The 24,724-nt window shown below is 41.9% G+C and overlaps 1 protein-coding gene across 3 annotated transcripts in view; it reads right to left on the bottom strand.

Moving 5' to 3' along the window:
• Positions 1–1,486: 1,486 nt before the first annotated feature.
• CSGALNACT1 (chondroitin sulfate N-acetylgalactosaminyltransferase 1) overlaps positions 1,487–24,724 on the bottom strand; it is a 47,147-nt gene continuing 23,909 nt past the window's right edge. For 2 of the 3 annotated variants that reach the window (XM_076336928.1, XM_076336927.1), the window contains exons 3-10: positions 20,089–20,345; positions 17,485–18,406; positions 9,756–9,972; positions 8,412–8,513; positions 7,463–7,641; positions 6,951–7,045; positions 3,749–3,830; positions 1,894–3,385 (exon numbers count right to left, since the gene is read on the bottom strand). In XM_076336928.1, coding sequence (XP_076193043.1) covers positions 3,102–3,385; positions 3,749–3,830; positions 6,951–7,045; positions 7,463–7,641; positions 8,412–8,513; positions 9,756–9,972; positions 17,485–18,118 — 1,593 coding nt within the window. In that variant the 5' untranslated portion in view covers positions 18,119–18,406; positions 20,089–20,345 and the 3' untranslated portion in view covers positions 1,894–3,101. Of the gene's footprint in view, positions 1,686–1,893; positions 3,386–3,748; positions 3,831–6,950; positions 7,046–7,462; positions 7,642–8,411; positions 8,514–9,755; positions 9,973–17,484; positions 18,407–20,088; positions 20,346–24,724 lie in introns of those variants that run through there. The other variant, XM_076336929.1, reaches the window with a different exon arrangement.

Here is a 24,724-nt window from a genome sequence, read left to right as displayed (position 1 = left end):
TCTGAAATCTAGTTACCCTGAAAGTCTGTGGAGCAAGGATGACTTGCAGTGGTCGGGAATCAAGGGCACTGCTTGTCTTGGGGAGCTTCTCTGTAGAATCTTTCTTTCTTCAAGGGATGCTGTGCAAGGATTACAAGAGTCGTCATATTTGAAAATTGCTTGCTGGAGAGATCACGACACCTGAAAGGATATGGTAATTTGTTTTGCCCCATGCCTCTATGCCTTTAGCCAGAGCATGCAACAGTTGTCAAAAATTAAAGCAAGGAGTCCCAATATGGCCTCCCCGTCTACACAGGGTGATCTCTATTCCCTCCCCAACTAAGATCCAGTCAGTTGCCATTCTGAGAAAGATCACAAGCTGCTTCTGGGACAAGAAAGGTAGAGAGCTGCCTGGCAAAAGCTACGGTTCTGTTGGCTGCTCTCTTCGGATTTCATCTTTTTCTAACTGGTCTGGAAGACCTGTTACAACTCCATTTGGCTCACAGAAGCGTAGCTAACAGCAGCTTCCCTTTCTCATGTTGTTCTTCACCTCTCATATCAGTGCAGTCTCCACCTTTAAAAGAGCCCTGCCAGACTTCTGCTGTGATTAGATTCTCCTGCACATCACTGAGGTGGCCAAGGACTGCGGGCTGGCTCTCTCTATCATTGATTCAATCTCACCTCTTGCCAAACTGGCTTCTGCAGCCAAAGAACAGGAACTGCATAGACAGTATTATTCCTGGCAGGAGGAACAGCACCTCTGTGGAAAAGGACGTGCAAGAGAATCACAAAGGTGCTATTTAAAAACATAACTTGTGAAACTCTGACAGGGACTGGATGACGTGCTTGCTAAGGTACCCAGAGTAACAAGTGTTGAATTCACAGGTGCCCAGTGCTTAGAATTAGAGACTAATATAGGTTTGAAGGGACCTCTAGAGGTCATCTGGTGTAGCCCTGCTCTACAAGTGTGGCCAACCTCAAAGTTACATTAAGTTGCTGAGGGCTTAGGGAAACCTAATAAATAACGAAAAAACATCATAGAAACAGCTAAAGCTAGGCTTGAGGCAGGTTATGATTATGAAACTTTCATAATATACATCATCCAGTCTCAAATTCAGGTTAAGTGGGACTGTGGGAACAACTATCACCTTGGAGCAGCCCAGTTACCATAACTCTCATGCATTCAACAAGCCATGCCTGTGTCCTCCTACTGCATAATATTTGTAAAGTTACTCCATCAAAACAAAGCCCTTTATAAATAATTTATCATGTATTCTGGGAACAAAAAAGTTCTTTGGAGGAGCAACTTGAGTTATGGCTGAAGTTTTTATGGTAAGTGATGTATTTGGGGGTTGGGTTTTTTAAGCATACAGAGTTTCCATTCTTTTTGTACTTTTGCAGTGTTTTTGGACATTTGGTGATTTGCAAGGGAAGTGCAACGCAGATCATTTGCATCCAACAAAAGACAAACACATGTAAACATATGTCAAGGGAAAAGGTACTTACAGTAGCATGGTCTCTGTCTGCAGATTCTGCATGCAATGCTTTCAAAAGAGGTTCATAAGCGCTCTTCCCACCGCACAGTGGCACAACAAATAGTGTTTTATTCACTGTTCAGTGCTATCTTGCATATTTCTTCCCCCAGCTTTTACAAGCCAAAAACCAAATTAGAATCTGGTTTCAGACTGCCTTGAATTAATCTGAAGCTATAAAACAAAGAGACCGCTTAGAGAAACAGCATTTAGATAAGCAAATGGGATTTCCAAGCCCATGCAGTTTTTGTTGGCTAGTATATATTAAAATGATAAACAGCAGTCAGCATTAAAAGAAAATGCTTTACAAGAGCGGTAACTCATGCTTTCAACAGTTTTAGGCAACTGAAAAAAAAAATCTATTAAGAAGGAGACTAATTTTTAGGCTGCACCTATAATTATCATAAGAGAATTTGCAGGGTCCAGTAATCCATCACAAAAATTTATTTTGTTAATTACAAAAAGCTTGCTATGCCCTGGGCAAGATTCTATATTTGGTTTAGAAGGAATACTTTGGTATAAAGTCAGAAAATGTTCATCAATTTTGGTATCTGACATTCAGAGTTTAAAGCCTCCTGCTAAATCAGTACTGCAGGTTGATATGTATTTCCTTTTCTTCAGCATGGTAAAGCTTCTGCCTTCCAGCACCCAGGCTGTGTAGAAAAATCACTCATCTGAACCCAGTTCCCATCCACAGGAAACACAGATCTGCAGAGCATTTTCCAAGTGTTGGAAGGCTCCTAGTAAGGCTAGGAGTAGAAAACCTGAAGTATGACAAAATAATTCCCAAGCAAAACCAACTTCGTTTAAAAATAAATCTTGGATACTTACAGTATTCTAAAGTAGAAATACACCATCTGATTCATGTGATACAGACATGGCTCATTGCTTTTGGTTCACTGTCCACAGAAGAGAACAAACACTACCCTCCAGCGTTTTTGAAACATCACACTTAACAGGTAGGGCTTTCTCTTTCTGAATTTTAGGAAGCACTTTCTGAGATGCCTCTTGTCTATGAATGAACCAGGAATACCCTGTTAGTGCACTGCTGCTGTCCCCCTGCCCCAGCCCCTTAAGGGAAAAAGATTTTTGGTCACTCCAGCTTAACTGTCATTAACAATCAGATCTCCTTCTCAGAGCAGGAGCTCCGTACTTTTTCAAAAATAGCCCTTTTTAGATACATCAGGTTAGATGTAGAAAATAACTCATTATTATTGGCCCACCAAAGAGTCAATCCTTTAAATAACTGTACACATTTTACAAATATTTCAACGGAAGAGCACATCCATTTGTTATTGTGAATACTGGCATTTATGTAATGTTCCTTGTCTCCGTGACCTTGAATCTCATCAAGTGTTCAAGTCTCCACAAGAAGCAAGCGCTGAACAGTCAGGCTAATGGAGTACTTAAAAGCCCTATTAAGAAAAAAACAGAAGAAGGGAGAACAAGCACACTCCCTCATCTTCTTTTGCTGCCATCCTGCTGGAATCTCCATCCTCTTTCAGTCTCACTCCGTCTTTTCTTGTTAGCAAGTCTTTTCCAGAACACCCTATGGTCCAATTCAGAGGCTTTTTGCCTCCCTTTCTGGCTTCATGTCTTCTTACTGCTCAGCTTCTGTCTGTGCAGGTGTGTCTCAATCTCTTGCTTGAAAACAAGCATCCCAAGCTGGCCATGAGAAGCTTCATTCATGGCCTTAGACTGCATGCACATTTTGTACTGCTCTGGGGTCAGCTCGTCCAGACATTGCTTTTCATGCCACAGATGGAAGAGACCCCTGACAGGTGTTCGGATCACGATAAGGTTGCTGTGAAGGTATTTGCGGTACAGATGTACATCTTCACCACCCCAGCCTTTAATGTCCAGATCAAAGCCACCTGACACAAACAAAATCCAAAATAAAACTAGAAGTATATACTAGCAAAGTCAATACCATTAATTGCACTACAGCCGTTCTCTGGCTCCAGTCAGCCCTTTAAAACAGCCATACTTTCTGCCAAAATTAAAGTGTCCAAATTTCTTAGTTTTAAATCTTTCACTATCAGACAAAATTGCTTTATTTGTACTGAGCAACGCTTAGATTCTGATAACCTCTATGGCACCTAGGAATAGTCTGAACATCTAACCAGAGCACTGCTGCAAATTAGAGGCATAGACACACTGGCCAAGGAAAGGGAAGCTGATCACAATTTTCTATGTTTCAGTAAAAAGGCAGACGTATTGGAGTGTATTTTTCTTACCTATGTTGATAAAATCAGATCTGTACTGGCAAGTCATCCCAAAACCAAAGTCTCTCCAAAATCCAGTTTCTTTTTTAATAATCTGCATGGAGGGAAAGGAATGTTTATATGGGAGCAGAAATGCTTTCAGTGTGAGCAGCAGACAAGTCCCTGAATGTGGTCAGAAATAGGAGCAACCGCCCTTTTATTCTTCCCCATGTAAATCCATGGCTGATCCTGAACCAGGTTTTGTAGATATTCATTACATGTTTCTGCCCAAAAAAATCAGCCGTGTCATTAACTATCATGGATAAATCTCCTGATACAGAATGATCAGGTTTCGCTCCACTCCTGCTGTTGTAGACCAAGTGGAGCAATATCACATCACTTTCTGGAGTTTGCTTCTTCACAGGGAAAACATTCTCCAAAATCGTTAGTTTCTGCGAGATTCAAATCCGATGTAAGAAACATACTGGGAAGCCAGACCGCTGTAGAGCAGATGGTGGCACCTGGATTGTGGACCACAAGAGCTCTGGAAGAAAACAGTGGTTCTAATCTGATTGCACAACTGACAGCTTTTTAATTACCTTAATTTTGACAAAAATTAGGAAAGTGGTAAGAATAGTTTTCCATTACAGAACTGCTAAACCCAGCTAAAATTGAAGTCCAGAAATGTTAGGTGGTAGTTATATATCCCATAAAAGCCTTTGTAATAATGAATGTGCAGTCTACATTACTGAGATGGACCATGAAAACATTACATATTACAGGTAGAAAATCAGAGCAGTGAGAAACCATGGCTATCATTTTCAAAAGCAGATATCCAAGTATAGATCCCTAAGGTCATAATTCATGTGTGTGAGTGACCTAAGCCAATCTGGTGAGACATCCAAGAGTTTCAAGGGACTGGGACAGGTATTTAAATCCTCTAAGCAAGTCAGCAGTACTTCACACTCTTGAAAGTCTGGTTACAAACCTACCCCTTAGCAGCTGTTTTTGAAAATTTTGGCTTCACTTGCGACAAAGTTACAGAAGATGAGGAGACAGAATTTCCATTTCTGGATTTATGAATCCCAGCATTTCCTTTACTGAAAAGTCCTCTTCCAAAATAGTCTCTCCTGATTTCTTGTTCATGCCTCCGCTTTTTGTTCATAACCCTTGTCACTTCAATGGCTTTTTTTTATTTTACTGCTCGTGTTGCTATCTCTTTCTTTTCTCATTTCTCCTTTCCTTGAAAAAGCCAAGCCACTGCAGAAGCCAATTAAAAGGAAACAAGATTTTATCTGTCAGGTCTGCCTGTAACAAGAAATCTCCATAACGATGCCCTTACAGCAAGTTACTCGTATGCATTAGCATTATTATTTCCCATTAGTGCAAGTGGCTGCTGCACAAATCAAATTCTTTCAAAGATTTCTGAAGGCTTTTTTTTCTCAGCAGCCCAAGTACCAGGACAGAGAGCTAACACTGTCTTATTTTAATGGCACAGATCTGGCCTCATGCCTGGGAACTAATGTGGGCTGAAAATAGAAAAATCTACATAAAAATGAGATTGGCAGTACTTCTTTAAATCAAGAGGCTTTTCTGACATAAGCATCACATTTTACGATTCAAATATTAGCTATAAATATTAGCACAGTCCTGACAGCATACTTTGTGGAATTTATGCTAGCTTAAGATCTAAACTCTATTTCATTTCCTAAACACAGTGCTTACAAGCCTGAGGATCCCTGATGGGCTCTCATCAGAGAGAGAAGAGCTAATGTGAATCCCAGGGTATTATCAGAACAAGTTTCCTCTGAGAAAAAAAAACGGTGGAAAGGATTTTCCAGACTCTTCAGTAAAAGGCTACCTATTGGATAACACAGGGAGCAGTAGACAAAAAAATATTTTAAAATATTTTGGGTGGACTTTTCAAACTCTCATTCTTCATTTTTCTAGAGGGATTGCACGAGGTGGGGGTAGTGATGACAGTAGACTGGACTCAAACCCCTAGCAATCTTTTTCAGCTGTGACTGTTGCTGGGCTCACAACACCCCTAATTCTTACCTACCAAGAACAACAATAGAAGCTGGGATGCTCTGGAGACAGTGTCCAGCCTGAGACAGGATGAGCCCTGATAGGTGCAGTGCCTGGCAGTAAAAGGGGCAGCTGTGGCAGGCTGGGACCTGACCCAGAGGAACTGAATGAAGCTGCATAGCTGGCTTATGCTTCAATTTGAAAACTCAAGCCACTTACCAGCACTAGTGGGCAGGGGACTGTGATCTGCTGACTCTGGAGAGAAGCAAGAGTGGAGGGTGTACATAAAGGGAAAGCCACCACTTCTATCACCCCTTTAGCTTCAAGACAATGCAATGCCAGAGCACAAGAGAATGGAGAATAACATCTGCAGCAGTGCCAAGCAATGGCTCTGCCACTAGCATTCATGTGAACCTCTCGTCTGTGTGCTCTGCTTCTTCCTCACAACTGCTTCCTCCTCATCAAGGACATTCACCTGGGTTTAACTACATGTTTTAATCATATGCCTCATGGCAATGTTTTTAAAATAGTGCTTTGTTCTCACACCAAAGATAAGCAGGTGAGATGGAAATCAGTGGAGTTATGCTGTATTATATCAGTGCCAGATTAAAGCCAGAAGGGACAGCTCCAAGCATGTCATTTGACTCTGAGAAAACACGGTACACTTCAGAAACACACTGTCTGCTTGCAGGCAGTTTAATCATGAACTGTGGGATGGGAAAAGCCACTGTAGGCATTCAAGTAAGTGGGGGAATAACTGTGACAGCCCCTGGAATTCTGTTTTCACTGACTCATCTAAGGATATCTATGCTTTTTACAAATGTCAGCTCTTCGAGGTGCAAGCAGAGAAACTCTTCAGTGCAAGGAAGAAATGAGAGCAAGATCAGGGACTGTCACCCCAAGACAGCACACCATGGAGGAATTGTTTGCTAATTAGAAAATCCCTTCTGGCAGAGAAGCAGGCACCGTTTAAGTTCTTAGGTTCCATGTATAAAACATCAAACAAGGGTTAAAATAAATGGTACCAAGATACTTCCCTGTGAAACTTAACCGCAGAACCCATAGTAAGGTGACTGCTGTAGTTAATTTTGTCTGTGTGGTAGTCACTGTGCACAAGGAATATGGAAATGCTACCCAAGAGCACCTGCACCTTTAAAAAAACCCTTTGTCCAAATAAAAGCAGGCATTCAGAGAAGCATGTACTTACCAGCTGCTGTTCTAAAGATGGGATGGAATCATGGTGACCATAAATTATACTGGGGTTATACTGGCTGAAGAGAACAGGATAAAAAACCTTCTTCCCTGGAAATGACAATGGGTCATTTTTTTTAAAAAGCTGTATAAACCACACTTCTCTCTCTTACAAGATGCTGTCCAGGCCAGACCAAATCCATACAAAGTCACACAAGTTTTAGACTGAACCTATGTTCTTTGCATGAGAACGTGAATGTGAGGATATAATTAACAAAAAGATCCTGTTCCAGAAAGCACAGGTGCTGAAGGCAAGAAATTCAATCACAGTGGGAACAGGAGTGTTAAAACCTTTCAAAAGCCAACCAGCAATGGAATTTTTATACATGTCTTAATTAGTTCTCTAAGTTTCAAGAATGATTTACAGCAGCTTCATTACCAATTCAAAGGCAAGAATACTCTGGTGAAGGCTGTTACACAATAGGCAAAAATCTGTTGAAAGACAATACACTTCATCTGTAGCAGTACCTGGCTGTGTGTTCAATCTACAGGAGTTCAGGAATTCAGCTGTGAAGTATATGTCCACGTCGCAAAAAAAGAGAACAACATTGTTTCCTTTCCAAAATCGAGCACCAATGTCTAATCCTTTGCCCCTGGAAAATTCTTCATTCAGCTGGATGAAGGTGAAGTTCTTGAAGTTGGCTGACCTAGGAGAAGGAAAATATTCAGCGACTTATCCTGTCCTTCCAGCTCTTAATACAAGCGGGGGCGGGAACCCAATATGAAACAATTAACCTAGAAATCTGTAGTATCACAGTTCTGAGAGCAGTTTGAGGGAAGAGATGTCCTCTTTGAGTCCTGAGATTTCCACTATGTCTACATTCAGAGCTTGACCTGTGTACTCCTATGCTAGCATTCCTGTCACAGACATTCTTTGGGCAGACCTCACAAAAATCCCGACAAGGCTTAGATGGACAAAAATATCTTTAGTAGGCAAATATAAAATACTTGTGGTTGTATTACTGTATCTATACAAGGGTCTTGGTCCTACATGGAGATGATAACAAAAGCCTACACTGCCACATGATCTTGACAAACACAGCTATGCAAGCAAACACAATAGACCAGACCTGGCCAAAAGCATCTAGTTCCTGTACGCTCTACTGAAACTGTCTGCACCTGCCTTTGGAAGCACTTTCAAAAGCACTAAAGAAGTTACCAGTGTGAAAAAAAAAAGCTGCACTGAGGTAAATTCAGTAAAATCTGCTTTGTGGTTCTAAAAACCGACATCACAAACCCACAGATATGGGACTGTCAGGGTAACACCTTTTTTATCTGATACAAAGGAAAGAAAGCCATTTTCTCCAATGCAGTTTAGAACTTTTTGGCACAACTACGAGTTTGGACAGCTATCTAGTCTCCAATTCGTGGTATGATCACTGTGTATGAACAGCACACCAGACACTCAGGTACTTACTTGGAAGTATTTTCAAGTATCGATTTGACTTCATTCATTTGTTCTTTTCCAAAATAAACTACAGTGAGGTGAACTCTCCCATCCTGCTGAATGCCCATTTCCCTGGAGAACAGAGACAGATTTGTGACTTGTCCCAGAAGTTAGCTTTCTTCAATAACCTACCCCCACTGGGGAAGGCAGAGTAGGGTGAACCTTGGAAGGCATTCCTGAGGGCACGATTCACTGACAGAGATCCTTGTATTGACAAAGGGGCTCACTGCCTCTGTCAGATGGGACAGAAGACTATCTTTCAGGCAGATTAGGAAAAAACTCTCTAAGCAGTGTTTGTTATATTAATAACAGAGGACACTGTTAAAACAGGCCATCCAGCCCCAGGAAGAACGATCAGGCAGGCAATAACTCCAGCACTTGGGAGAATATGACAAGGGGGATTTTAAAGAAGCTATACATACCCTACCTCTTAGCCTTGATTTTTTATAACAGATATTCCAGAGTTCAGAGCTTTGGCATTTTGTTAAGAAACATTTACTAAAATCAACCAGAGATCACGCCAGTAGCCTAAGGGTAGGACCAATCTGAACTACTGCTAGACATCATGCCTCACTTGCACAAAGTTTAGTCAACAAGAGTTCATCTATAATCAGCAGAGAGATCAGCATGACCAGAGGGTGATTTCTCCCATCCTAAAACAAGCATCTATCAGATGGCTAATTTAGACAAGGAGCCTATTTTTAGATGGCTGTAATTAGGCAAAACAAATCCCATTGTAAGAGTCAGTATCTGCTGCTAACACAGTCTTTTCTGGGCAGCTATTTAAAGCTGCATCTCAATTAAATTCTCCCTCCAAACATCATCTCTGTGCTGAAAAATAAAAGAAGTTTAAAAGTAACTATCCTGAAAGTTCAAATACATTTCCCTCTTGCCTCTTATTGCCTTAATCTTTTCTCTAATAGGGCCTGGAAAAGTGTCTGGGAGCACTAATTCCCTTTTTCCTTAGCAATGTTCCTTTGCAACTAATGGCATGAAATTCTCATGTTTCCACAGTCGCGTGTGCCCCAATAAAACAGACTGAGACACATAAACAGATTGAGACACATAAGCCAGGTACATGCAAATCAGAAACCCTGATGACTGGAATATAATTGCTTTTACTGCTAATCACAATGCATTAAGCAGCCAAATGCCTTTCAGTCTCTATAATGTCAAAAATGACTTCTTAGTGGCACAATGAAATGTTATGTAAAAGTAGCATGATTTCACTGAGTGAGGCCTTGATAACTCCTGAAATTGCATCTTACTTTCCAAGTAAGAAAAAGCAAAGGCAGCACTGGAATGGAAACCCACCTGAAATTCTGCATGAATTGCCGAAATTTGCTGGCTCTCTTGGCCAATGGCACAATGACATTAATAAGTGTGTCAGCCATATTGACATTTTCATTTTTCACTTTCATTACAGGACCAAATGGCCGGAATAAAACAATCTTCTTGAACTGATGTTTTGTGTCTCCTTTGAAAGTCAGCTCATACAATGTGCCTTTGTCTTTTTCTGTGCGGTAGATCCCTGTGTGAAAACAAGAGAGAGGAGATTTTGGATTAAAGCTGGGCTCCTGGGTGAAGAAAAAGGATGCAGTCTTCATGTGTTACACCTAAGCTGAAAAGGCAGCAGAGGCATGAGATATTTACTTTTAAACCAGTACGCAATCCACCATCATTTGGAGGAGGCTGTCACTCTGGCAGGGACAGAGCCCTGGGTTGCCGGAGCTATTTGGTATTCTCGCAGGCACATTCCTAGGCTTGGCTGAGTTACAAACCCCTGAAGGTTACCAATTGCTCACACTCAGTATAACCCAGCAGACATGCTGTCCTTATTTTTCAGACTGCTCCAATTGCACACTGCAGGCATGCATGGTAATGGTGATGCAGAGAGACTGCGAAAGGCAGCCTACCTCTCTGCAATATGAGTGATTAGGCCATCTCCCAGAAAAGCAATTTCCTGATGAACACATTCATTTTCTCCTTTCTGGGAGGTTCTCTGGAAAGTCCCCTAATAAAACCAGGCCCCAGCAGCCATCAACTTCACCCACTGCCAATCAGGATAAACTCTCCTGTTACTCAACTCTCAAGAGACTTTTATTTTCTTTGTGGCAATGATGCCCACTCCTGGGCAAGTAATGGTCTGCAAGAATGACACTATGGAGTTTGTCAGAGGCTAGACCCAGGACAGAATCCTGGAGACTGCATTAGACAGTCTCCAAGGATATTTAATTCATACAAGCATGTACTTATTTCCTGTATGGAATGAACTTTTAACACACTTGATGGGTGAAATTGGTCCCATGTTGAGGGCTGGCATGAACTATAAAAGTATTGGTCATGCCCCACTGAAACACTATTCTGATATCTTAAATGAGATGAAGTTGGCAAAAAGGCTATAGATTTTACCCACTCTAAATGACATTTCAGTCCCTACAGTGCATACTGAAATAAAGCTTTTTCATAGTTAGATCCATTAGGATTAAATGCTAATTCTAACTACTTGTTAAGCTACTCTAAGTATCCTAACAACTTCATCAGTAGAAGAGTATAATTGCATTGCCTTCCATCTCTTGCAGAAACTCAAGAGACAAGCAAAACATGTCTAGAAGAAAACTCCTCCGCTTGATTCGTTTCTCCTCTTTTTTTTTCTCCCCATCTGGTTATGAAGAACAGCTTGACCAAAATAATGCTTTTTTTTTTTTTTTAATCTTAGTCATCCCCTGATGTGTAACATTGCTGTGCATCCGACCCATAGCCTGTCAGCTCTGTCTGTATTTCTTGTGAAGGTCTAGGTCAAAGGTTTCTTTGAACAGCAAAGTGACATAAGCTCTTCATCTTGTATTGTAGCTTTTACATTGGTATGCCCAGAACATCCAAAAGATTAATGAGGTGTGATTTTATCTGGCCGGAGTTCTGTGGACTGTCTTATCTTCATTATCACTGTGTAAGAGTTTTATTCTTAATGAACACTTCAGTTGGTTAATACTATATGCAGATTTACTGATCTGTTATTCACTTCATGTTTTAATACAAGCTGATTCAACAAATGCTCCAATCCTCCCTCCAGCATAGCAGATGAATCTAGTGAGATAGCAGCTCCATCATTCTTTTACTGCTAATCTTTTAAAGCTGTGCCCTCGACTCCCCCTAGCTTTTTCTATATAGTCTGCTCAAGGTGCAGACCATGAACTACATCTGTTATTGAACTTGAGCCTGCACTTGAGATCATCTGAACGGTGACCTAATAGTCCCTACATTTCCTCCTCCTGGTGGCCAGAGAATGGAAATCTGGGCCTTTGAATTCTGCTCACCCATTTATTCTTACAGAAAGCCTGCTGATGATCTGAACGTGTTGCTGGGTGCACTCATTTACTCAGGCAGTTTTTGAACACAGGTCTTGCCAAGGATGTTTGTGTTGTGGAAGGTTAAGGTAGCCTTTTGACATTAAGCTAAACAAAAATCTAAATTAAATCTGATTTGCATTTTCTCTAGAGAGAAATAGATAGGACCGTTTCACATGTTTGACATAGTGAAATGACATTTTTCATAGTAAAAAAGATCTAAGTTAAATTAACCAATTTAATAATATCTACCACACAACATCTCAAAGTCTTTGCTTCTACATCCTCTTCTACCCTAGCCAAGAAACAATGACCCCACAAATACCATTTCCCCAGAGATATGTACTACATTTGTGGAATAAAGGAAGCTTTGCCAAATAAGCAAGAAGGACCTTAAAGCAGAATGCATGTTGTGACCCGAGGGGTCCCTCCTAGTGCTATACACACATCAACAGAGGCTGCTTCTAACTCTGCAGTTTTGTTCTTGTTCAGGACTTCTACTACAGCTAAAAACAAGCAGCTTAGGTGAAGGCAAGGTTCCCTTGTGCAAGATGGTACTCCAAGAATTTATAATCCTAACATTTTATCTTGAAGAGAATTGTATGCAAGTTTAATGCATGTAATTAGATATGGTCATTCTTGATGCACATTTAAACCATTTGTTTTCCTTTTTTAAGCATCATCTTTCCTTTTTTAAGTATCTTCTTTTTAGAAGCAGAGAACAAAGCGATTTACCCAAGGTCAGGCAGTGAGACTTGGAAATGAGCCTGAATGTCTTGAGTCACTCTGGGGACTCACCCAGCAGAACATCCTGCCTTTCACAAGATTTTTCCATTTCCGAAGGCACTACTTCATTTGTGCCATCAGGACTTTTTACGTGATTCAGAAAGATGTGTCAAGCAGCCTCAATTCTAAGAGATGAGCTATGAGGAGGGGAAAAAAGTAGTCTCAAAAAAGTAAAACAAAAAACCTTTTGCTGAAAAGGTTGCTCCTGAAACAAAAGCCTTGGAAAGGCTAGATGTTCACTATGGATAAAAGAAAGTTGATTGATCATCTATTGCTTCCATTACAGCAGCTATGTTTCAGAATATGCACCATTCCTTTCAAAGGCAGGGAGAAAAGTCAAGGCCTTTGGAAACCCAATGTAAAAAAGCGAACAGGAGCTTTGGGTCAGCAGAGAGACTGGCCCTAAAATGAAGGAAAAGGACAAGTGAGAAGCAAAAAAAGACCTGGGCTGAAGGGTTGACTAAAGAGCAGTAAGTGTCCAGTCTTCAGAGCAGCAATTCCCAGGGCTCTCTAAAGAAATGGAAAATACCTGATCTCTATTCAGCAGGGCAGGTAAACAAGTTTTGGAGATCTGCATGGAACTGATAACTAGCAAACAGCCATGCAACCTTAACAAAATGCTGTTGAGTGGATGACAATTTTAGCCTCAGTTTCACAGATCATAGGTTTCAGGTCTTCCACTGTCAATAGAAACACTCCCTGGACCCGTGCTCATTACTTATATTCTGTTAGGTGTTGTAGGAACCGCTATTAGGATTTATCAGCATCCATTGCCCCCATTTTAATTCAGTATTACAGTGGTCTTCCCACTTCACATGCAGTAAAATACAGCATCTTATCCTTTGAGGAAGAGCATCATCCTTTCTCCCAATAAGCTTCCAGGGCAAAACTGCATCAGGTAGCCCACCACCAGTAGCTGTCAACTGGAGAAAGCAAAGCTACTCCTTTTCATTTGTCTCTGAGACCTTATTTAAAATTCCAGTCACTAGACAGCCACGTACTTCAGGTAGAAAAACTTATGAAACAGCATATTTGACAGTGCTATGGCAGGGCATTTCTGAAGCAATCCAGGGATTTTCTGGAACTGCTCCTGTTGGGAAAGAGTATCACCAGACAGTGATTACATTCACTTATGGAACACACCACTCAGGCTTGTCAGAGTCTCCAAATTATTATCTCCATCTCCGAGAAAATGAATTACTTCCAACTCTATTCAGCTCTGCTGCCACTTACATAAATTAATGACCAGACCTGTTATTCTGCCCACTGAGCAACTGGCTTTCTATCAGAAACAGAGCAGTCCTTTGCCTGTGTATAATACACAGAAATTTCTGATCTTTTCCATGTTGTTTCTTACTAACTCCTCGTGGCAGAAAACTAGTGAACTTGGTATAGAAGTGGGAGGAATAAGGGGGAGAGGGGAGGACTATAGCAGCTGAACAGCCCAAGTGCCTCTGTGAAAAGAGAAGCAGAGCAGAGCAGCAGCCAGATGGATACATTTTGGGCCCCAGGGAGAAGGTGCCGTTCTCTTGGTTTTGAGTAAGAAAAAATGGAAAATTCCACCACGTGTCAGCTATTACTCCTGGAAGGAGAACTGTCTGAGAATCCTATCCAAATTTCGTGTAACAGCAAATCTGCTGAGAAGGAGTTTAGCTCAGATGTAAGGTACTAGGGTCACAGTCTAATTCCCACGCACAAGTCGTTCTGTCTAGAAACTGCAGAGGATACAACACTTATTTTAAGAGAACCCAGCCACAGAGACAAAACATTTCTCCTTAAATGTAAGAAGTGTTTGAAGAAACATTTTCCCTCTGCAAAGACAAGAATAAAGGCACAAAATGGAAAAGAGGAAGAGATACAGACTCTAATCACATTTATTGCACCACACCACCACTCTGCCTATTGGCATATGTTAGCAATGAACTAGTACTGGAAAAGTGATAGCAGGTACCAGATGTGACCCACAAGAACTGAAAAATCCACACAAGAGGCACAAGCAAACAAGATTAACTTGCACCACTTTATATGCTAGTAAGACTTGGGATCAGCAACACGCTTGGGTAAAAATGGTGTCAAAGGCTTTGCTGAATAGGGCAGAAATAAAGACACAAGTCTCATATATCAAGAGCAGCAGTTCAGGTTTTGAATCCTGTCTCTGACCCCGATTACCTGATTTTCATTTCAGCACATCCCTCCACCTGCTGAACCTTAAGACGAGGGCAGTAGCCCCACCTTTAACATAAGAGATGCATACAGCTTTTGTGTGCTGTTATTGCTAAAGCAGCTGGAAGATAAAAAGCTTACAGGGTTAAGTGGTATTACTGTCAGTGCAGACCTGGGTCACATCTCCCAGAAAGCTCCAGCTACCCTGGGCAGTTCCGGAAAATGAAAACAGCTGGCTTTGCTGGCTGGGTAACACCGCTCGCAGTTGCTGTGTTGCTGGATTGGTACGAAGCTGCTAGAAGCTGCCATGGAATCCAGCTTGTTACTAACTTCTTGTGTAGGCAGTGGGACCTGCAGAGCGCTGTCTCCAAAACAAGTTCTGAGTCCAAACCATACTTGAAATGCAGAATTTGAACAGAAAACTCAGTCCTCCCTTCTCCTGCTCAAGTTATACAGAGCAATGGATTTGTTTGTGCTTTGATCGGCAGTTTTTGCCGTTCTTGGAGAATGGAGGATGGGGGAAAAGAGACTGCCAAGAGATGACAGAGACTTCCAAAGGAACTCTGCAGGGACATCTTCTGCCAAGTCAGCTCTTTGTTTCCAGCCCTGATGCACGGATCCCTGCATTTGCAAACAAACCGGTTTGCACTGCTGAGTAAGAATGAGAATTTGTTACCTTGCACCTACAGAAGCAAGGGCCTGCCCTGCAGGGGAGGACACAAGGAAGGTTTCTTGAGCTCAGACTGAGCTGCACACAGTGCTCCAGTTTCTTGAGCTCCTGAGTCGCATGCAGGACTTCCTCCCTCTGGATTATTTCACCATGGTATGTGAAAGCTAGCAAGGCCATGAGTGCATGAAGAACCTCCACAGAGCCAGCACTGCAGTGTGCATCCCTTCCCCATGCCTTTCTGCACACAAGATTCTGCCTTGTTCCCCAAGGACAGCACTGGTACCCAGGCAAAGACCCTTGATTGTGCATAAAGGCAGGCTCTAAGCAAAAGGGTAACTTTAATGGAATATTAAGCAATGTATGGCAGAAAACATCTCCTCCTTTCCCCTCACCATCTCCCCATGAAAGAGCTGGTGCCAAAGAGTCATACATACTTGTTCAGCTCCTATAATAAACAGTAGAAACATATTTTGAAATGATAAACTGAACAACAAACAGAAATGAGGAGACTGGAAGCACGTAGCTCCATGATGCACTCAAATGCTGGCAGCCAGCAGCATTTCCCAGTTCCTTGCCCATGCCCTGGTCCCATGTCTGAGCAAGAGGAATTTGACTGGTGTGGAGGAAGTGCCTGGGCCAGAGGGAAGCCAGGACCTGCCTCAACAACGTCTCCACAGTCTGAACAACTCATGTCCCTGCTGTGGGAGGGACCTGCCTGACTGGCAGGTATATCCCAGCACGGCCTCAAGAACCTACTGTCTCTCGATACCATGATTGCCGGAGAAACATATACAGAGAGTGGAAATGAATGACCAGCCATTGCACAACAGCAATAGTTTGTCCGCATCACATGGAGGATCCATTTTGCTCTGCTCTATTCATAAACATTAGATGAAAAAACAATCCACAGCAAAATCTCTAGTGATTTGGGATAAAGCATGGGGGCTTGTGTTCAGCACGTTAGAACAGTCATTCCATAAAAGGTAGGTGTCTTACCCACACGCCCTCTAAGTCTGCAGCACAAACATCTGAAGATGAGGAAGACAAGTCTTTCCTCCGATACTACATTCAGCTAGGTCAGCTGTGGATTAAATCTCACTTACAGACAACACTATTGAAGAACAAGCAGGGAACATGCCAGTTCCTATGAAGTGAAACTAGGGCAGCCATATTACAAGTAAAAATGTAGCTCTCTTGTTGAATGAGAAACAGTCATGAGCCCTTGGAAACAAGATCTGTGAAATCTTGTCTCATATCATGTTTCTGCTGCACATGTTCCTGCCCTTTTAACTCAGAGCTGCCATGCAGCAGGGGCTAACCTGAACAGGCATCAACCACGGAGACATCACAACTCCTGGAATACACCTGGTGCCTCTGGCTGGCTGGGAAAAAGCAGCTTGACTGGAAACAAGTAAGCACTTCGATTTAGTGACAGAAGACATGAAGTAAAAACTGGTTGCTGTTAAAAGTGGCACTTTAAAAATCCACACTTACTGCCTCAGTATTACATGTGAGAGTAAAGACTGTTTAGCTCATTTTAGAATCCAAGGGCTAAGGTGCACCACTCCTGGTATAGGAGATACTTTGTAAAGGTTAAGCTTTCCTAGTCATTTGAAGTTATAGGTGATACCAGCTGAATTACTGAGTTCCTCAGCTGCTGTCCTCAAAACCTATCTTGCCACTCTGACTCTGGCAGAGCTGTGCAGATGGAAGTAAGGGTAACGTTGGAGTTTGGATTTGAAATGCAGTTGGTAGTCTTAACACTGGTAACAGATCTGGGATTGCAGCCTGGTCATTCACTCCTTGCTTTGTCAGTTCTGAGGCAAGCGCATGACTAGAGAGCTGTGAGCACACATTGGTGGTCACTACAAGAGTCTGGCAGGCTCACAAGGTCCCGTTCCCTAGGAAAGCTGTCATTCTGCAGTTGTGCCTGAGACAGCATCGCTGCGTCACAGCACTAACACTGTCCCAGACATCTGTGCTCTGAGATAATGTTCATCTCCCTCAGCAACGCAGTCACACCAGAACCCCTCACCAGCACTATGTGGACCCTCTAACCTGCTGTCTGCATACAAACCTTCAACGAAGTCGGAAGCTGTGTATACGTGGTGTTTTGCATTGCCTTCCCCCTCTGGATTGTTCAAACTCCCAACAGCTAACTCGATCACCTCTACCAACTCATCTCGCTTATCCTTCCTTACAGGTTTCTCTTCTGGGTGGCGCGTCAACCCTGTCTCCAGTTGGTACACCTTCTGCAGGGTAAAGCTCTCAAACGGCACGGCCGCATACTCCGTGGACAGCTTAACACCGCTGTGCACCTCTGCTTTGTCTATTTGGGAACGGAGGAAAGCCAGCAGGTTAGCCTGGGCCTTCTCCGTGTTACTGTGGTCAAGCCGATTGTCCAAGGGGTCTGGATACTGGTCCTGCACGTTCTTAAGCTGCTCACTCCTGCCCTGGAGCTCAGCCTTCAGCTGGGCAATTTGTTTCTTCAAGCTGATGATGTAGTTGCGGTGTTGCTCTTCTCGCTCTTGCAGAATGGCTTCATATCCCTCCTTCACAGTTGGACTGTGCACCCTGGGAAAGGCAAGCTGCTGGTTGTCACCCTTGGGTGTGCAAGCCAACATATAAACAATAGACACCGAGCAACAGGCCACCACCAGCAGGCCTACAAGTCGGGGGAGAAATAGAATAAATCCTCGTCGGAGCATCATGTCTCAAAAAGCAGAGTCTAACCCCACACATGCAACAGTTCTTACATCCATGCAGTGCCACAGAGGCCTTTAGACTTGGAGTACTCTTACACAGATGCATGTATGTGCAGGGACTGGCTTGTCAGCTCTCTTAAAGCGTGTGCTCTGCCTCTATATTGGGCTCTCTCTGGTGTTTACCCAGCAGGATCAAAAGGCAAGCTGCGAAGCAGACAGGACACCTCCTGATCCTCACGGAAAGACCTACGCTGCTGCAATGCGATCAGCTGGTGGCTGATGGAATCTGAGGACCTGGAAGACAAATGACAAGGACAGTCATTCAGGCATGTTAGAATTTGGTCATTCAGTCCGAACCATTGAGAGCCTTCTAAGAATTTACCTCATTTCTCAACTGCTCTGGCAGATGTCAGAGCTGAGAAGTGCTTGTGCTAAGACCCAAAAGGTGCCAAGACCCTTACACAGAAAATCCTGTATGCATGCATTTAATTTTAATAACATGACTTGGCCCATTGCCAATGAAAAACTAGTCCAGGCCTTAAAGTCTGCCATGCTTTAGAAATATTAGGAAGTCATCATCTGTTACTTTCTGGTGAGATGTTAAGGTGCTCAGTTCATCTGAGCAATGATGGCCCTCCAAGCGTTCTCAACTCTTGGAGTGCTCAAATTTTGAAGGCAGTCAGTCCCACAGCTACCGCATACATTTCAGCTTCCAGGCATGTTTTTCCAAAACACCAGGTGGCAAATGTGGTCCTGTTTGAACATATGAAGCCTGACCTGGAGCAGAAATCTGATAACCAAGAAACTAGAAACTGTTATCAAGGCCAATTGCTGTAACTAACGTTGTTTGACATATCCTACCAGATGCTCCCATAAAAACCAAAGAACTAGGGATAGGATTTTTCAGGAGCATTCAGACCAAGTCTTACTCAAAATCAGGGGAAGCTTTGTTTCCATCTAGGAGGCTGTCATCATTGCACACTATGTTATCATTTTAAGGCCCCCTTCTGTTTCTCATAACGTTATAAAAAGTCTTGCAACAATGTACAGTCCTACTGTGTTTTCCCCATATGCTCTCTGCTCAGGAGTGAAGACCGCAGAGAAGGTTTAGGGAAAGCTGGCTTAGGTATTTTTTAAAATAAGAGAAGTTAAAACTGTGAACATTATCATTTTTACTAAGACTTCCTCAAGTATACTTAGAAACAAGAAAGAAAAATTAGATGACCGAACATGAATATTGATCTAGCTGTAAGCTACATTAAAACAATTGTGCTGAGAACACTACCAGTGGGATTTTCAAAATCCCTCAGTTTTGGCCCAAATCCATGCCGATGCAAGGAACTTCATGATTTACTCAGCTGACAGTAGACTTTGGCCAAGACTGAGTAACATCCTAGATTACACTGTGACGCTGCATTGTTAGACTCAAACACAATCAAATTAACTCCTTGACACTCTTCTCTTGGATGCATGCATGACATGATGACACTGCTTTTGACAACAGAGATTCGTAGTCCCTTTAGTCATACATCCTTGCCAGCAGACCCTGAAGTAAAAACAGTTTATCTAAGAATAAGAGTTTCAGAGTTATTTTCAGTTATTTCTAGTCTTGAGTCAAAGTCTTCTGTAGGACTTCTTATCAACTGCTACATGACTTCTCCCCCTGTGTCTTGATTGACTATTACTCTATATACAGCAGTTACGTAGAGATTTTTCTGATCTTTGAATTGTTATCAATATTTTATCGGTCTGCAGAGCTTCTAGAAAAAAACCCCACACTTTTAGAGCAGGAATTGAAGGGGCTAGAGTGAGCTATAAAAATACTACTGTATTTTTCTCAAAGTAATGCTGAATGGCTATTACAGTATTTATAAGATTCTACAGAAAATGTCAGCATTTTCAAAGGAAGAACTGTTGACGTTGAAGAAAATATTCAAGCAGCAGGAAAAAGGACAGGATGAAGTTGGTACCCTTACCTTTTTGCTGTGATCTTCTCTTTGGAACATCTTGGTCTGCTACAGCTACTTCTCAGCTTGACACAATCATCTCCTGTTTATCTCCCTTCTTATGCCCTTCCCAGAAAATGCGCGTACTATAAAAAGCACTGTCAACCTCAGAACACCTCTTCATTGCTTTCACATTTGCCAGCTGCCTACATCTTCAGTCTGTCTCCTGTGTGGTGAGAGGCTGTAGTGGAGACGCTTCCTATGGATGCACTATAAAAGCTGGCCTCCTGCAATGTAAAGGAGCTTGTCAAAGCAGGGGAAATTAATCTGGGCATTTCTAACTCTACAACAGATCTGGCTAGAAGACTGCAAGAAGGTAGTGTGCAGTGAGACAGGGTCAGGAAGTGGTAAGATGTAGTACATAAAACACTGCTGTGTTTGAATGCTTCACTTCACACAATTAGTCCATTGACTGAATTGGCAGAAGCTGAACATCACTGAAAGGATTAGTTGTGCTAACACGGTATAAACTGAAATTACATCTCAATGGCTTAGATAAACACACAATTTCATTTCTATAAGCAGCAACAGATTCGAGTTTTGGGTAAAGAGCTCTTCAAATGTTGACCTTAAAATATATGTGTGTATATATAGCTATCTTCACTAAAATGTACTGAGTCTCTCTTCAGGGTACTCTTTCTTTCCTATCTATTTTTCTAGTTTGTAATCTCACCCATCAAAGATGCATCTTTAAAAACACTTCAGGACAGTAAATTAACTGAGCTACTTTGTCCTTTGAACCACCATTCTCACATCAAGAAATTCAGGCCATGGGGATTTCCACCTTCTTCACAGGGATTTTACCATCACGACTGGAGGCATCCTGACAAGTACTCATTACTTGCACTCTGTTGCTAGGTCTGTCTTATTAAATTGTACTGGTGGCTTCGGTGGCATTGCCTTACAGTGATTGACATTTAAATATACAGCTGTTACTGTACTACTATCTCACGGGCATGCTTGTGAAAGCAGTCCCAATCCATGCCAGTGCCAAAAAAAGCAGATTACTTTAAGTCAACACTGAAGGTGGTCATGGCTAAGGCATCTCAGCTGCACAGACAGTACCAGAAAGCTAGGGATAGTAACTCCTCCTAACAACCGTTCTGTTGATTTCATCAGACCTACACAGTTTCACACCAACTGAGAGAGTCTGAGATGAAGGGGAGACCAACTGAAATGTCAGTTTTTTCCAGGAACTGACAAAAACACCTCTGTATTTCACAGCAGTCAGCTGCATCAAGTAGTATTAGTCTATTTGCAGAGAAGCTGTAACAAATATGCAGTGGTTAGTCTGATAGCCAAGGAAAAGGGCATTAATTCTAAAAAAGCCTCTGTTTGCAAAAACATCTTCAACCTCAGCTCGACCTGTTAGCCCAGCCAGGGGTCAGCCCAGCTCACAGAGGTGCTTTTCACTTGTTTTGAAGGAGCCTGGGCCCAAAAATTATCTAAACACAGAAACAGGTTCTGTCATCACTGTAAGCACTGTGTAAACGGCTCTGCAGAGTGGAGGGTGCTGCACCCAATCATAGGGAGTGGCAAAACTTAAGAAAGCTGGTTGGTTTGAAATTTTGGATGGTATGTACCCACCACACTGCTGTTACTTACCAGCATCTGGATTTTTAATGGACAGTAAATTTATGTCTGCATAGAAAAGACAACATATTTTGAGCCTGAATTTTTGACTCCTAAAAACCAAACTGAGAATTTGCACAGAAGAAAGGAACTCAAAACAATATATCTCTGTATATGTCTTTCCCCTCTGAGCTCTACACTCTCCTCGCTCTTCATGTTGAGGACAGAAATGGAGGGCAAAAGAACAGTCATGTTTGCAGAGGCAGTGATCTCTCAGCACATATAGCATGGGCAATGCCAAATAATCCCATGTTTTCAAGTACTTTCTGCCACAGCTTCCTATTGCAGGTGTAACTCAGACTGGCAACTACCATTTTAGCTCACAAAACTTTTTAATTTTTTTTTCTTCTTTTTTTTAATAGAGGCAGTGAATGGCAGAAGCTGCAATTAGTTTTCATGTAGGCGTTTGAAACATCGTCACTGAACAGCAGCACACGTCGCAGTGAGATTTCACTAGAATCATATTAATCTCCAAAATGAGCTGCGGGGAGGAGGAAACAGATGTTTCACCCAGACTTTAAGTGCCTTACAAAAAAAAAAAAAAAAAAAGACATTCTGCAGCCACTTGGCATTTTCCTTGAACTTTTTAATTACAAGGACTGAGCATAGCACTGCAGACAAATTAGGCTGCTTTAAATGTTAAGGACAAGATTTTGCCCCCTTAGCCCCCCAGCAGAAATTCAAGCCACTCAAGAGAATGGGACATGTCACAGGCATTAAAATCTAGTCTCACACAAGTGTTTAAGGTACATGTGGAGGGAACACAAAAAGAAATTATTTCTCCTTAATGTCAAATCATGATTTCTCAACCACTTTTCAGCCCAGTTCATCTGCCCAGGGCTGAATTAAACAAAAGGCTGAATAAAGAAAAGAACCTGTCTGATAAACTGACTGGGTGCATCTTCATAGCCTTCCTGTATTGTCCCCTGTTAAAAACCACACCACTGCTCCCTCTTGGGTTGATGCTCACACATCCCAAACAAACCACTTAAAATCCTAACATCTGGTTTGCAATTGATAGAGCAGTTGAAACAGAAAAAAAGGATTGTTAAGAAATAGTGCCCAGAATCAAAATGCTAAATGCCAATACTTGAAGACAGTAGGCAACTTACTGTAAAAATCTTCATTTCCTAATCTTTGATTCCAGGGTCGTCTTCAACAGAAAATCTTACTTGCATTGCCATACGTACCCTCAAAGAGAAAAGTCTTGGTATCTAACCCCGCCTACAGAAACACAATTACACTGTTCCCCTCTATAATTAACAATTACAATCTGATCGTCTTGCAAATAGAATACAGCTATTAGAAGCAGTCTTAAACAAAACAAGAAACCCTCAAAAGCATTAACGTTCCTGGAAATACTATGTTTTCTTGTGAAGGAACTGAGAAGTGGCTGGTTTTACATTCAAGATACTGCTATAGGCTTCTCACTCTGAAAGTTACAAAACCAATGCAGAAGTTATAACTTTTCCCTTCGTTAGTACTCTGGACCCCAGTGCTGCTAATTTAATTGGTTCCTTCTTATCGAGGTAAATCAGTAACTTTACTTAACAGCACCGTCTGCCACGCCACTTCAGCTGAGTTCTGAGGTCCATGTGTACTCACGTTAAACCATGCACTTACATGCAGTCTCAATGCTTGTGAAGGTGACTTTCCCAAAGACAGTCCAGAACAGAAATCAAAAGGTATGCTGAAAGCCTTCTGCTGTTATATGCAGTAAATATGCCAGAGTTGTTTCAACTTTTACATTAGTCATTATTTCTATTACAGTAGAAATCCAGTAGTAATTATTTCTTTTACAGTATAATTATTTCTATTTAAAAAAAAACACTCAAAAGGAGTATTGGGGTCCCTTTGTCCTCCCAGTGCATACACATTCTGTGTGTGGGCGTATCAATGTGGATACACACACAAGAGTGAAAGCGCCATTGCTTTCCACTCTCCACTGTAAATCAAACGAGTTTTAAAGTAAAAAACCACAAAAGTTAAACATCAATTAAGTTCTAACTACATCTGAAAAGAACTGATGTAACATTTAAAATTATCTCCACACACCAATAACGTCATTGTTTATTATAAAAAAGAACTATTACTTCCAGTAACTGCAACAACACTCCCAGAATGCTTTCTCTCCCCCAGAACAATGTTATCTGTGAAAGACTTGCCAGTTTTCCACAGATCAATAACCAGCAATTGCAGGAGTCTGTATTAAGAATGTTATTTTTTGTATGAGACACTCAGATTTCCACCTTACAACCACAACACACTACCCCTCTCTGCTAAACACGCTGACTTGTAAGTATATAAACCCACACATCCTCAGTACAATTGTTAGTTGGGGGTACTATAGGACACTTCCAAAAGCCTTTACAGGACTTTCCTAGAAGTTTCCACCACTCTATTTATCCTCCAGCAGGCAATGTGACAGATGCATGCCCTGTCAAGCTCCAAAGAGAAAATGCAGAGAAGAGATGACAAGCATGCACTGCTGCTTCAAAGGTGCTGTGACTCACAAAGACCAACTCCATGCTACCGCAGGAAAGAAACGCTGATGCTTTTCTCTAAAGGACCATTTCTCATTAGCAAGCTCTGACCTGAAGTTTTAGGAATTTGGTTGCTCCAAAACTGTTTTGAACTTTGCTAAAATGGAGATGAAAAATATGCATTTGAGTTGACCTGGAGTTCAGCCTAGTCTTTTAAGAGCAAGTTAACAATCCATCATAGTTGCCAGTCCTAAAAATTAATGGTTGGGCTGGACAGCTGAGATGGACAACTTAGCTGGAAGACTGGCACCTTGTGAACATGACCTTTAATTTAATTTCATTTAGGTAAGCGCCGTCTCAGTTTTGTAGATGTGTCAGAGAGGAGCATTTTACTCCGATCACATGACACTGCAATAGCCCTATACAACATCAAGGATAGCAGCATGCTAACTGAGAACGGTTTCTTTTTGCAGGAAACTAGCTAGCAAAAC

The sequence above is a fragment of the Aptenodytes patagonicus genome, chromosome 4, assembly GCF_965638725.1.
Source record: "Aptenodytes patagonicus chromosome 4, bAptPat1.pri.cur, whole genome shotgun sequence".
Lineage (NCBI taxonomy): Eukaryota > Metazoa > Chordata > Aves > Sphenisciformes > Spheniscidae > Aptenodytes > Aptenodytes patagonicus.
The sequence above is the reverse complement of the archived record's forward strand: the minus strand, read 5'-3'. Positions and strand labels throughout refer to the sequence as shown.